General features: G+C 39.6%; 1 protein-coding gene across 2 annotated transcripts in view; it reads right to left on the bottom strand.

Annotated features, from left to right (window-relative positions):
- Pdgfd (platelet derived growth factor D) overlaps positions 1–14107 on the bottom strand; it is a 209330-nt gene extending 195223 nt beyond the window's left edge. Inside the window, exon 1 of one of the 2 annotated variants that reach the window (XM_076926146.1) lies at positions 13508–14107. In XM_076926146.1, the coding sequence (XP_076782261.1) occupies positions 13508–13631 (124 nt within the window). In that variant the 5' untranslated portion in view covers positions 13632–14107. The remainder of the gene's footprint in view (positions 1–13507) is intronic. The other variant, XM_076926147.1, reaches the window with a different exon arrangement.
- Positions 14108–15103: the final 996 nt, after the last annotated feature.

A 15103-nucleotide genomic window follows, 5' to 3' on the forward strand; every position in this document is an offset into this window, starting at 1 on the left:
GCTAAGAAATGGAAGGTGACCAACTCACTGGCTATGTGTCCAAAGATTTGCCAAGCAATGGCTGCTCAAAGGCATTACCCTTGTGAAAATCAAAATCTGCAAGGCCTCAAAGTTTCTAAACTGAATCTCCATGAACTTTACACAGACATACTGTGTAGTTAAACAGATGTAACACCTTGGATGTGTTAAAAATAAAAACAGTTAAACATTTTTCTAAACTATTTCAACGTGTTTTTATTAGACCTCAAATTTATCAATAGTATACAGAATAAAATAGTTTCATATAAATGATATATTCACATTGCTCTAAAACAAACCAACCAACAAACAAATAAAATAAGGCACATGAATCCATCTTTGTCTACTGCCATCCAGGAGTTAAACTATTATAATGTTTCAAAAAGTTGAGCCTACAAGTTAATATTGAGTGTACACACTGGCCTTCATAGTATTGGAATATTTGTTCTAAGATCTAAACACACAGAAATCCATAAATATAGTCATAAACGTCAAATTAAAAGTTACTTTTCAGTTCAAACTTTTATCAGGGTTATATCAGAGAAATTATACCGTTACTGAAGAGTAGGAAATTTGTCTTTCACCTTTAAAGTATGTGTTAAACAAGAACTTGTCTAATACACTTTGTCTAAACTAAGTACTAGGATAGAACAACAGCAGTCAGTTATTTGACAAATGAAACAGAATCCTCAAAGTGAGTATCGTAAAACAAACAATCAACAATGGCAAAAACCAATTAAGTAACACTTGGTTACATAAGGCCGCGCTCAGGACACTTCTTGGCCTTGCATTTGTTCATAAGTATATTTCCTCTCTTCAGCCAAAACGTAAGTGTTTTCTGAGTCAAACTGTGCCTTAGCATTTACTGCTGCTGCTGCCCAGTTCTTAACAGAGTCTCCATGTATTCAGAACTCAGCAGACACCCTGACACACTGTGGAGGGTTGATGCTTACTGCAGCCAGGGTTACAGAAATGTGGTGCAGCTCAGGACCAACCCTAAAGACATTTGTTGCTTTTTGAGCTATTCATGCATTCCTGTAAATTCTGCTTAAACTAAATTCCAAGCAGCTCTCCCTTTACTCCAGACCCACTCTTTTTAAAAAAGAAGAACTACTTTAAATTCTTTTCTTCTTAATTTAGTAACTTTGACAATGAATTATTTATTATTATTATTATAATGCATACTTTATTTCATTTAGTAATATTTTCTATAGAAGATGTTGTATAAGCATATTTCATCATAAATAGCTCTGTAAACAGATTGCAAACCTACCAATGCACTTCTTAAAGTGCATCATGAAGACTCACTCTGAAGGCTAGTTTCCAAACCTTAACTTCTGCTTTGGACCCTTGCATCAAATAGGAGAAACAGAAGTAAGCACAAGTAGCTGACCGGTACAGTCACTGAAGAGTTTGCTCAAAACCACCATGATGTGTCTGTCACAGAATTCTCCACTGGATTACTAAAAAAAATTTAAAATAAAAAAAAAATATTTCGCATTATTATTTACTGAATTAAAGACTTACCGTAAGTACTATTGGAATTATTCATCGTAAGCTTTGGGTAATCAAGCAAGCAAGAAAACAAGCAAGCAAACAAACAAATCAGTAGTTCACCAAAAAGACAGAAGCAAAAAGTGCAGGCTGGTGGGTTATTTTTCCATAATAGCATAATAATCAGAATAAAGTCAGTTTTTCCAGAAAGGATCAGTGAGAGAAAGAAACAGGTAAACCTCTCAGAAACACACCAGCATTTGTAAGACATAGAAGTGTGCAAACCAGTGAAGAGCACTCAGCAACACAGAGCAGTTCTGGGTATGTAGCCAATGTTTATTTTTAAAGCAAAATTATTTTTTTAGCCACACATGCTGCCTTTGCAGATAGATTATAAAACATTACCTTTCTCTTCAGGCATCCTGTTTATATTAACAGGATCCTCAGAACATTTTCAGATATTTCTCATTTTTTTCACTGATAACAGTCAGAAGGAAAGATAAAGCAGAAAACATATTTTAAGGCTTTATTTAATCGAGCTTCTCCGAGGAAATTAAAATGAGAACTGTGTTAGTTTTGGGTTTCTTTCTACCATCATTTCAAACCCATCATCTGGGAGAGTAGAGACAGAAAAATAGCATCCCTTAAGTGAAGAAAAGGTTTCACACCATAATTCAGTCGGAGGAGACTACAAGGCCTAGTGCAGTCACCAGAATGGCTCAGTAGGGCTATGGCATGGCTTCAGATAAGCAGAGGTACTGGAGAGGAAAGGAAAGGAAATGTGGCCATTTAGGATGTTTATGGAACATCACCATGAAGAGAAACAGCAAAATGTCTTGCATTTGCTGTAAGGCAAGGGAAAGTGATCTGAGCATGTGTGTTGGCCAAGAAGAGGGAGCCAACAAGAGGAGAAAGCTAGAGATGGGATAGAAGTGAACCCTAGAGACACAGGGCATGAGTCAATGTCATAGGAAAAGTAGGACAATGGAAAGAAAGGACACCAAAGGAAATATACAGCCAGACCCAAATGACCAGAACCAAGCAACACATATAAGAAATTGCCCCCTCCTCAATTCGTCCAAACAGCAAAGCTAGTCCTACTGTTGTTGCTGGTAGAGTTGGTTGTTAACCTTCACTCAATTATATCGATTAGGAGATGTGATATATGGTGTCTGTCATTGTTATCGATCTACCTTTTCACTTATGATCCATCCGTTATCCATGGTCATCAATTCATACTGTGAACTGATGCTAAGTCAAGTTACCTGATGCAACAAACGTGCTGCTTTTATTTTCTTATTTGAATTAGATTTTGCACTAATCCTTTCCTAATCATAGTTGCAGCCTTTAGGTCAACAAAACATGCACTTTTTTTTTCCTTTTTGTGCAGGCTCTCAGTCATATTTGGAGATTCGGGTTTTATGAATTTTACAAACTTTTAGAAAGCTTAATAGCCATCTCCATTCTCTTACCCAATTTCTGTGGCTATTCTCTGCTCTAATTGAAGAACCAAGATCTTATGACCTGGAAAACCTAAAATATTCACCATGTGGCCTTTATAAAAGTCTTACCAACTCTTGCACCTGATCCAGCTCACTATTTTTTTTCCAAACTAAAATATGTAGGTTGAATGTGTGCTTTGTGCACACACAAGTTATTAAGGATTCTGAATTCAGCGGGCTGTAACCTACAGAGCCAAGACAAGCCCTCTACAAGTCCCTATTACCTACAAGCTACAATTAGACAAGGTCATTTCCAGTAGCGGTTCCTAGTAAACACAGAGTTTTCTTCTTTACTTCTATATATTCTAAAGCTATTTATATTTTCAGCTGATAAAACCAGCACAACTATCAAACACATAAAATTTTCTTGACAGCTCAAGGACATAATCATTTTAAAAATCAGTAATTGCACTGGGCATGATCTAATCATTATAAACTGATATATGAAAATAAGCTGGAACTATTTCCATGTATCTCAGTCATAAGTTTCTAAAAATCAATATGGACCATATCCCCCCCCCCACACACACAGTCTAAATGTAGATTTACCATATGGCCCAGCTATACCAACTCTTGGGTGTTCACGTACAAACCTCTACATCAACCTATCATGTAGATACTCACATAGTAAGTAGTCTTTATCACACTTTCGTCCCACTAGCTAAGCTATGGGGCCAACCTTGGTGTCTAATAACAGAGAAAATGAAATAGAAAATGTAGTCTAGCCACAACTGAATAGTTTTCATCAGTAAAGAATAAAGTCATTTGCAGAAACATGGGTGCAAATGGAAGTGACCATGTTAAGCTGGTGAAGTTGGGCTAAGATAGACAAAAATTGTTTATCTCATGTGTGCTTTCTCAATTTCATATAGATTCATAAAATTATGAATGCATATGTGACATGAAAGTCATATATACATATATGAATGTGTATGCATATATAGTCATATATACATATATGAATATACATATATTCAGAAATGAGCTTGTCTAAGGACCCAATAGGACTAGTGGGAAGGAGAGAAGAGATGACTAGAAAGTTTGGAATATGAGAGAATGTGCTCAATGCTTTAATACATACTTGTATGAGAACATTCTTATGTAATACAGCATGGTTGTGTTGAAAATATTGACTATGAAATTTTTTAAAGAAAATAACAATAATCTAAGTCAGATGTCTGTGTAGTTCTCATGGAAACATTCTAAAGCCTGGACATGTGAAGAGAAGAAAATCTCTAGTTCTCGCTGGTTCTGTGCCCAGGGTGTGAGGACCTCAAGCCCTCCTATCTGTTCTATCATGTTAATGTTCTGTGTGCAGATATGGAAGTCACCTGAGCAAGTAGGATGGATCTGCTTGTTAAGTAAAGGCCAGTGGTCATTTCCTGTCAACAAGGACCTTATGGGCTTATCTGTATACACTTTTACCCTCATTTAAGCTTTTAAGTCAATTTGTTGCTTATTTATTGGTCCATTTGTTTGCTTTTCCCATGACTAAGGGTGCTTCGGCAGCCTTTCTTAAAAGCTGGTGTTGCTATGTTGCTTATTAATTGTCCCAGTGAAATGAAGAATGTGTGAGCCTTTTGTTATATTAAGTGATTAGTTTTTGAACTGTTCATAGCCAAACTGCACTCACAGATTGTCTCCATGCTCAGCCGTGGCACAGCTCAAGTGTAAAACTCCAATAATCTCAACACACACAAGCTGATGGTTACAGTTATTAACAAAATATTGCAAGCTTAAGAACTGTCAAGTAGATTTTAACGGTTCTTACTACCAAAAAAGTATATGAGCAGATATATATGCCAATGATTTTTTTTAGCCATTCCACAATAAATATATGTTTCAAAACATTTTGTACACAGATATATAAATTTCTGTTAATTAAAAATTAATAGATAATAAAATAAATTATTTAAAATAATTTAGATATTTAGAATAAATTAATACATTAAAATAATAAAAATGAACTATAAAGTTTCACATCAGATTTGACACAATACTACACATGTCCAACACTGTCTTCATGCCATGCATGCACTCTACAGGACAGTGCTGTGGTAGAATCTGAAAATCCGAACATTGTCCCTCTCAGGGCTGAAAGTTAGCTCAAGTGGCTTTTCTTGCTGGATTGCCAATTTCCCACCTGCCAAGGTGAAAATCAACAAACCATGAGCCCCACAAATCACAAGCTATAACACAACTAAACATAATATATTGATGTAGACAGACCAGGGTGAAGAAAGGAAAAAAGACATATTATGGTATGTATCATCAATGCTTGTAGTGAAACAGAACAAAACATGCTTCATTCTTGTTGTGGAGAAAACCCTCATATGGACATTCTTCTTCTTGTGTATGGACTGTGAACCTATGCCTTTATTTACGACTTCCTGAAAGTTACTTGGTCCTGAAATACTGTGGACAGACACCTCTTTCAACGACATCTGTCTTGGATGCATTTTCTTATTATATATGCTTTTGCTGAATCTGTCCTTCTCACAAAAATTATTGTAAAGGTGTTTGGTTTTAAATTACTATAATTTTGGAATGCAGGCATCTGAAATAACTTAGTGCTGTGAAATCTTATCCAAGTATCTCTGACCCTCCTCATTCCCTGGAGAAAAATTTAAGAGTACAATATTTTATATTGAATGACTGAGAAGCTTCTGGACTTAGGAGGACATAGTTACTAGCAGGTAGCTTTGGGCACTAGTATCTGAAGATGTTGAAGTAGGGACATCAATCATGTCTTTCTATTATTCTGAAAATGAACTAACACAAACTGTGTATATGTCATGCAGGTAATGGGTTTGTAAGGAGTCTAGTCCTATCCACCCTTGGCCTAATTCACTCCTTAGGATACACTTTTTCTGCATTCAACATTGAGATGCCATGATACTTTCTCAATTAAAACACACACACACACACACACACACACACACACACACACACACACACACACGTATATATGTGTATGTATTTATGTATGTATTTATGTATGTATGTGTGTTGCATGTATGTATATTGCGTATATGTATGTGTGTATGCATGCATACATGTATTATGTACATATGTATGTACGTATGTATGTGTGTATAGGAGGGTTTACAATGTCTTATGTAGATCTGGTTACTTTGGAACTACCTATGTATCTAACAATGACCTTGAATTTCTGATCCTCCTGCCTCTACCTCTTTAGTTTGTGAATTAACAGGTGTGTGAAACCATATTCAGTTTTCTATGGTGATGGGAGTGAACCCAGTTCTTTGTGCCTTATAGCTAGTCAGTTTGCTACCTGAGCTACACATCCCCCACCTCAGTTCAGGCTTTTGATGGCTTCACTCTCAGTATTAAATTCTAACTCCCTCATATTTCTTCCTTGGTCCTTCACTAGTAGGCAAGTTCTTGTATTTTAATTTTGTATTATTTGTTTGGTATGTGCATGATATGGGGGCATGCATGCCGTTGTATGTATGTCAGGGCAGAGGACAACTTTGTACAGTTCAGTCTATTCTTCCATCTTTACATGGATTCCAGGGATCAAACTCAAGTATCCATGCTTGTACGGCAAGCACCTTTACTCATTGAGGTATCTTGTCAGCCTATTATTTTTAATAATTCTCATCCCCAAATGTTGAGATGAGCTTTAATTTTGCTGATAAACTCCATTCTCTTCTGTCACCGTCCACAAGTTCTAAACTCCTATTCATCCTGTCCTTGTCAGAATGCCTTTCTCAGTCACTGCTGTCTTCATGATGTCCTAGAATTTATTACACTGCTCCCCATAAAAACACCTGCCACACCATACAGTGAATTGACTCTTTCACACTTTAATTGTGAGATGCACTTTTTTCAACTAAAAATCTTGCAAAAACCTCAAAACCACCATATAAAACAGAGCCACAGAGATGTATATGGGCTTATTTGTTGACAAGGGCTAGAAACCTGGAGGGTGTTCAGCAGCTTTAATATCTGCCCATGATCCCTAACACCAGCTTCACTTAGTCTAGAAAGAACCATAAAATCAGTTGGAACTATCTGTTTCTATTCTCGGTTAGAAATTGGCTCCAGGTCAATTATGACCAGCTAGAAAGCTGAACTCCAGCATGGGATATGGTAGATATCAAGAATGCAAAGCAGTCATTAAATAAAAGAATGTCGTAATAAATAAATAAAATAAGTAGCGTGCAGTGAAAAGCATTGTTGGTGTCACTGTCATCTTTGGAGGATGTGGGGAGCTGACAGAAGGCGGCTTTCATCCTTACAGCCATCTTGAGCCATATACCCTGACAAGAGACTTGTTTTCAACAGCCTACAACAGCTGAGCACACTCTTAATAACATCCTGTTTTATATACACAGGATTTTCCCTTGAGTGTGTGTGACATAAAGGCGTGACTCAAGAAGTGAGACTTATAAAAGGCGAGAGGCAGACAGAAGAGTTTTTTGATGGCTTCACTCTTAGTATTAAATTCTAACTCCCTCATATTTCTTCCTAAGTCCTTCATTAGTAGGCAAGTTCCAAGTAGGAAACTTGGAACTTGGAGGCATCAGGGACTAGGAACTCGAGACTTGGGATTTGGACTAGGAACAAGGGACTTGGAGAGAAGAAGAGAGACTTGAGAATAAACGGGACTGAATTACACTCACACTCTGTCTGGTCTTCATTCTTTGCATCCTCCCCTCACTCTCTCTCTTGCTGAACTCTGACCCGCGGACTGGAGCAGCAGTACGAGCCGGGACAATTTAGCTCCCAAAGCTTGGGGCAGTGAGTGCTCTAACAATTTTGGCCCTCAAGCTTTTGGCAGTTCAGGTTCCAACATTTGGCAGAGCGGTCCCGACCGGAGGACAGTTGAGCTCAGTTAAGGAAGTGCTTAAAAATAGGTGACTGAATGAGTCCTAACTTAAACCAACTCATTTCTACCCAAAAACATTCTAGGTCCTTTCAAGAGATAAATATTAGGTATCTAAGAGTTAAAAATATCCTACACTGGATTCACAAAGGGTTCTCTTCCAAAGGTATTCATACACTGCTCTAAAATACCAACAGATCATTTCAACAAGGAAAATTCAAGAGTCCAAGAGGGAACAGCATTTGCCTATGACTCAGCTCTCATGGAGGAAGACAGAAAACACTCATGTTCTTCTAGACTTTCAAAATGACAATGTCAGGGTTCAGAGACCACATATACTCAGAATCCTATCTGCAGCTAACTGGACTGGAAGAGACAAAGCAGTAAGAAAGTCTGCTGATTCTGCTCCATGTTTGGTCCTGCCTTTCTGAAGCAATTTGGTTTTACTTTTGTTCACGGAAAAGAAAAAACAATCCTTTAGACAAAACTCAGTTTCAGAGAAAGCAGCTCATAACCTAACACAGGGGTACCATTCGCTGCACAGCATCCAGACATCACAGGACATCCATCATATATGCACAACATCCAGACACTCCAGGACAGTGTACAGTACACAACATCCAGATATCTCAGGACATTATACAATGCACAGCATCCAGACACCTCAGGACATCATATACGCACAACATCCAGACATTTCAGGATACTCTACAGTGCACAGCAACTGGAAATATCAGGACAACCTACAATATACAGAATCCAAATATCCCAGGACAGCATACAATGCATAACATGCAGATATCTGCATACCCTATAAAGCAGAACTCTCACTCAAAGGGGGAAAAAAATAAGACATTTTGAAGGCAATTACCAATCATCATTACCCACGAACAGATATTTATGTGGTCCTAAATTCCACATTCCAGTGTGGGAGTGGTTTTATGAGATTTTCATAGTTACAGAACAAATAAGGTCATAAGTGAAGATATTTTAATAACACATTGGTGGAGACATAAGGCAAGTGAGTAGAGCAAAGAAAAAAAAACAAAACAAAAAAACCCTTCCATATGCCTGCGATGCAATCTGATGACACTTAGATTTTTGATTTGTGGTGTAGATGTCTGTTTGTAAATTCTAAATGATTTGCCTAATGGTTGCAAATATGTTAGGTTAGGTACAAAGCCAGGTAGTAGATGGCTATTAACAACGCTGAATATGGCCATAGACAGTTGGGTTCTGGACTTGCAACTTTCCAACCCCTCCTCAATGATTAAAGTTCTAATCTGTTAGTCAGCCTTGTGGAAGGTTCAGTTGGAGGTTTGGTTGGTTTTGATTTTGTTTTTTTCTGGAGCTTTTTGTTCATATACCATCGTGTGTGTGTGTGTGTGTGTGTGTGTGTGTGTGTGTGTGTGTGTGTGTGTGTGGTGTTGTTACAGTTGTTTCTGCTTATATGTATGAATTCTGTCATATATGCTACTGCACACATGTGAAGATCACAGTACAACCTTGGTATTGTATTGGTTCTTACATGGTACGATCTTGGTCCTTGCCTTCCACTTTGAAATAAAGACAGAGAAGACACTCACCACCACTCCTATATATGCCAAGTTTCCTCTCCACAAACTCCTAGAGATTCTCACATTGTCTGCTGCCTCCCTGTAAGAGTTCAGGGAGAGAGGATCTGACCCTGCAAACAGCTTTAAGTAGGTTCTAAAGACACCAACTTGAGTTTCCTTACTCTCCAAATATCCCCAGTCTCATGGCTTTGTCTTCCTCTAAAAAGAAGTGCAACTAAGTATTTCAAGCCATATGGTTATAAAGTCAAAGCCAAGTTGCATTTAAAATACATAAAACGCAGATCTGCATCATAAGATTTGAAACTTTAATACCCTTAACACTGAACAGAAAAATCTAAAAATAAAGGAACACAAGATTTAGACACTCTTGTGGCTCTTAGCTCTCAGACATGTTCACAAGAGATGGCTTATATCTTTCTCCTTTGTTGCCATCCCTTTTCATCTCTGATCTCTGGCCAAGGTCAGTGTGCTGTCATCTGTATGGCCCTAGAAAACTCATTGCTTAAGACTTGAGCTTGCTGTTTTAGAATCCATCATAGCACAAGGACAGATCCTGAAGATCTCTCCCTAGCTAATAACAAAGGTGTAGACAATTCGGTTACTGGCATATTAGCAAAACAGTACAATCTAGAATCACTGCTTCACAGCAATATATTTGTTCTTGGAGAAGCGTTTGTATTCTTAAATCTCTGGGCAGGAAGTGATATTTAGTTAGATTTTAGAATAATTAATAATGTCATTTCACTGTGACTATTTTCTTTCCTGGTATCAATCTGAGCATGCCCTATTGTAAACAGTCATTATCCTGAAAGCATCAACTGCATAGACACTAAAATAAGATGTAGCTCCTAAATTAGGATTTGGTCTAGATTTAGAGATAAGATTAAGGTAAATCAGTTTGATCAAGAATGACAATTAATAATACAATATAAGGAAGCATAAATGCATTACATGTTTACATTTATTGTAATGTATTCCTCCATAGCTATAAAATCTCACCTGAGCCATATCTACCACTTTCTTCTGATGCCCATCGTCAGCTATTTTTAATGGAAAGATCTCGAGGTCTTGTTTCCCAACAAGAATAGTATTGTGATAGAATATTCTAGAAGACCAATCATCTTATGAAAGGAACCTATTGTTTATAAGCCTGAGGCCTTTACACCATTTCTTAGTTTCTCCCCTTAGACACAACTGATCAAATCAAAGCTTTTTGTATTAGGCTAAAAATAATCAAAAACATCCATCTCATGCTCTTTTCACAGGGTACCTACCCTAATCCCTTATAATTTCTTTCTTAGCCCTCAAATTGGGCAGCAACTAACAGAATTGCAAACAGCAAACACATGGCATTCAATTGTAAATTTAGCCTTGCCTTCAGATAATGACTTCCACAACCATGCCCAAACCCATTCAGGGTTTTCAGTGACTGTTGACCACATCTTCTAATGGCTAAATTAATGCTGATCAGATTTTATTTTCTGTCTTTCCATGAGAATATTTCTCATGTATGTCCTCCCCAGACTTCTATGCTGTCTTCATCTGAGAGTTAAGATAGCAAGATAACATCTTCTTTAATGACTCCTGAGGGAAACCGAGGAGAGGAAAGCAAACTGAAAATCTGTGTAGTCTGAGCAAGGATTTGGTGTAATAAGTTAACCTTTCTCCCTGGTCTCCATTAGGAATTTCAGTGATGTTTAGACTTCTCCAAAGACCCTTTGGACCAGCACATAAAGATTCCAACACATTAACAGAAGCCATTTCTATCAGATACCTGGCCTTCTTTTATGGCTTCTTTATTGACTCCAACATCGGGCAGTCAATCCCAACTAGAAAGAATGCACAAAGACAGTCTCAGACACCTTCAGAGAACATTTCTAGACATTTTTCTTTCAATCATCCTTCTGTCCTGCTATTTTAATATTACTGAATCATCTGTTCACAGATAATGAAATCCGTTCATATCATTTGGGAAAACACACATTACTGTAACACCATCTTTCAACTTCTAGCCCTTTCAACCCAATCTCACCCCTTTTAGCCATCTTTCCCAGAAACTAACAATCCATTCTGAATGTCAATATTGTCTTCTATAAATATATCTGGGAGTTTCCTACTTTCCATTCAGTTTTTAAAGGTAAGACTGTTAAAGAGAAAAATATTAAGCAATATTGAATGTGTGTGTGTGTGTGTGTGTGTGTGTGTGTGTGTACTATAGGAGTAACTGAATCAGCTTTAGCTAAAATGTGTAGGAGTCTAGAGATATCATCAGTTTTTTGAGAAGTACCCATGTACACTAGATAGAGATAAGGAATTCTAATAAAGAAAATAAGAATCAGAGTGTGCTCTTCAACAACAACAAAAAAGGGGGGGCATGGAAAATCTCTCAGCTGTCTGACTGGATTTGGGTCAGATTCTTGAGTTAATAAGCAATGACTGCATGCTTTTCATTTTCTGTCCTTGACTTCTTGTAACCAATACTTGGGAGGGTTACAAATTATGGCTATGAAGTCATGCGTCAACATGGTGTTTAACTCTATGAAGCTAAGAAGGCAAAGCTGAAAGCTCAGGGAAGATCTGTGCAAACTGGAGACACCATCCAGCAAAACCAACTGCAAATGTCCACTGTGCACTGACACTCAACCTTGTTTATTCTAAAGTTGAGAGCAAAACCTCTGTACTTTAATTGGGAGGGAGGTCGTCCAAAGCATACCATCCCAATATTTTACATAAAACACAGATATCCAGTAGGGAGTTGAGTTCCTAGGCCATGTACCTCAGCATGTCTGATAACTTGGAGGCACTGTTCTATGTGTTACCTGTCGTTAGAAAGCATAACAGTGGATCACCCTGATGCCCTTCCCCCCTCCACCCCTCATCCCCACCTTCCCCCACTCAGTTTTCAAGAGCCTTTTAAGGAAGTCTGAATTTAGAACATATCAAGGAATTAGTAACTGATTAGTAACTAAGGTGGCTACTATCAGTTTACCAAGATGGTTAAATGTTGCTAGTTCAACCAAGCCACTAAGAACATTTCCATAATGTCCTCGGTGGGTGGAGCAGTGATATAGAAGAAAGTGGAGAGAGAATGAGCTTCATGTAGGAAAACAAAAGCTCCCCCCCCCCCAAAAAAAAACCGATTTGGGCCATTCCAGGTACCCAATGGCAAGGACTATGCCAGGCTGGAACCACAAGATACAGCTGACGCTTACAGCCCAAGCCTCAGGAGAAAAACAAACTCAACAAACTCAGTTTGGAGTTTCTGGGACCTATTTTCCCATGTGTCTTCTATAGGACAGGAAAACAAGCCTGCCTGCTCAGTACCTTAGGACAGCCATTTCAGGAGCTGGGAAAACTTCCGTACAAAGGAAGCCAACCAAAGAAGCCAGGTCCCCTGTGGTACAAGAACATTCCAGGAGCTCTGCCTCCCACACTCTTAGTTCCTGAGCCTTACTGAACTCCAAGGGAAAGTCACTTGAGGGACATAAAGAACAACACTAATTTCTTTTGAAAATAAACGACTTATACGCTGCCAGTCTGCTGCAAAAATAACCACAATGTTGAAACGTGTCATCCCTACTCCCCTAACTAAAATAGAGATAAATAAATAAGAATTATGTCATCCAGTAAAGGCCATTGGACTTCTCTGCCCACCACACTGTCTGGTCTTTACCAGAGTCAGATTAGCCTGATTCAAGCATGCAGCTTTCAAACCCTGGAAGGAGGCACCCACATATCAACTACTCCAGGACACACACCTACAGATATCACTTCTAAGGTGCAGGGGAGAAAGCTACTTGACCCATAGTACTGCCCCCAACGGTGCCCTCAGGAGGCTTCACACACCCTGTAGAGCAGTTCTGGATGGAAGGGCAATCTTAGCGTGGGAGGGGGTGGGGGTGGAGCAGGCAGGAGAATCTCTCCCGGAGGATGCCCTTCATCTGAGTTCATTTGAAAAATTCAAAAACGAAGGAGGTGGGGGGCAGGGTGAATGACCCAAAGAACCTTAACAACAGCAAATGTGACTTTTTCAGTGATGAAGATAAATCAAACGAGTCGCTTACCATCTCTCCTGAGGTTGGCATTGCGCAAAGCTTTGATGGATGCGCTCTGCGGAGTCGCAAAAGTGTTCTGAAAGCAGCAAAAGTTCGCGCACACGAGAATGGAGACTAAGACGAGCCGGTGCATTTGGGATCAGCGACCTAGGGACAGCGTCGCTCCAAAAATAAATGAATAGAGCCCACGGGGTTGGGCCGGTGGACTTCTACTGTGCAGCCCCGAGCCTTCACCGCCTGCGCTGCCCCGCGCTGCCCAGAGCTGCCAGGGACGCCCAGCTACTGGCCCAGCTCTCCCAAAACTTCCTGCATGCTGAACTTTCTGAGCGCGTGTGGGTGCCGCACTTCCTTGTGGCGCTGACTTGATCAATAGGGACTGGACAAACAACAGGTTGACGTGGGTTCGCCCCCCTCCGGTGGCCGGCGGCCGCAACGCAGACTGCAGGGGGCGGGCGTCGCAGCGTCTGGCTCTCCTGAGGAAGGGAGGCTGTGTAGTTGCTGTGCAGTGCGGCTGGGAGCAGGGATCCTGGAGTCCTGGCTCACAGTCCCAGCCAAAATAGCTCTGCCACTGAGCATGCCCAGTTTGAAGGTGGTCCGGACCCTTCCCATCTCCCACGGTTTTATAGAAACTGAGCAGGAGCAGAGCCCAAAGTGGTCAGGGGGAGTAAGAGGAGAATAGAACTTCTCTAGAGGTGAGTGGGTAAGTCCTCTGACAGCCCACTAAGTGCTGGCCTTGGTGACTGGAATTATACTAGAACTCAAATCAGTCTACTGAGCAAGACTGCACTCCACCTGCTATGGGAAATGCAATCACAAGGAAGCCCATGCTGAGCTTGCCTTGAGGCCACCATCAGTAAGACCTGAGTTGACTGACAGGTGATTTCACCTGAAAAACAAGGCCTGTCCTCTTTCCTAAGGCGCACAGATGTATTCGTGACCTTTCCTACAGTTATTGCAGTAACTGACATCATCGCGTTAAGTAAAACAGCAAGATTCAGGAAGAGAAGCAGGAGGGACTGTTTGCACACCTTGAGGCAGGGGCGAAAGAGGGCTAAAGGCACTTTGTCTCAAACAACAACAGAAAATGAACAAACTCATAAATAAATTAGATGTAGCAGTGAATGCCTGTTATCTCTGTGTTTCTGAGGTGAAGGCAAGAGGATCAGGGTTCAAGGCTATCCTAAGCAGTATAGTGAACTCCACTTCAAGGCCAGCCTGGGCTATGTGCAGACATTGTCTAACAAAAAAAAAACAAAGCAAAATCCCGCGGATATTGTATGTTTTGTAGACTTTAAATAAGTTCAAACGATACAAGAAATGAAGGAGGGATATTTGGGCAGAGGCCAAGAACCAGTGAGAGAAAGGAAAGCACGAACGCACTGGACCCCAGAAACTCGGTGTCTTTAGGTACAAAATACAAGTGGGAATGCTTTGGGTGACTGTAGCAAGAATTAGTTGAAATAATTTTAGACTGTGATTTTTGTGTGTAGATGAATCTAAATCAAACATCCATATTTTCTCAACTGTTCACCAGTGACATTTGTGCTACAGAAGTCCCAACATCTTTCAGGCCGGAAAGTCGTGTATAGGACACACAGGATACCC

This window comes from Arvicanthis niloticus, chromosome 27, assembly GCF_011762505.2.
Source record: "Arvicanthis niloticus isolate mArvNil1 chromosome 27, mArvNil1.pat.X, whole genome shotgun sequence".
Taxonomy (NCBI): domain Eukaryota; kingdom Metazoa; phylum Chordata; class Mammalia; order Rodentia; family Muridae; genus Arvicanthis; species Arvicanthis niloticus.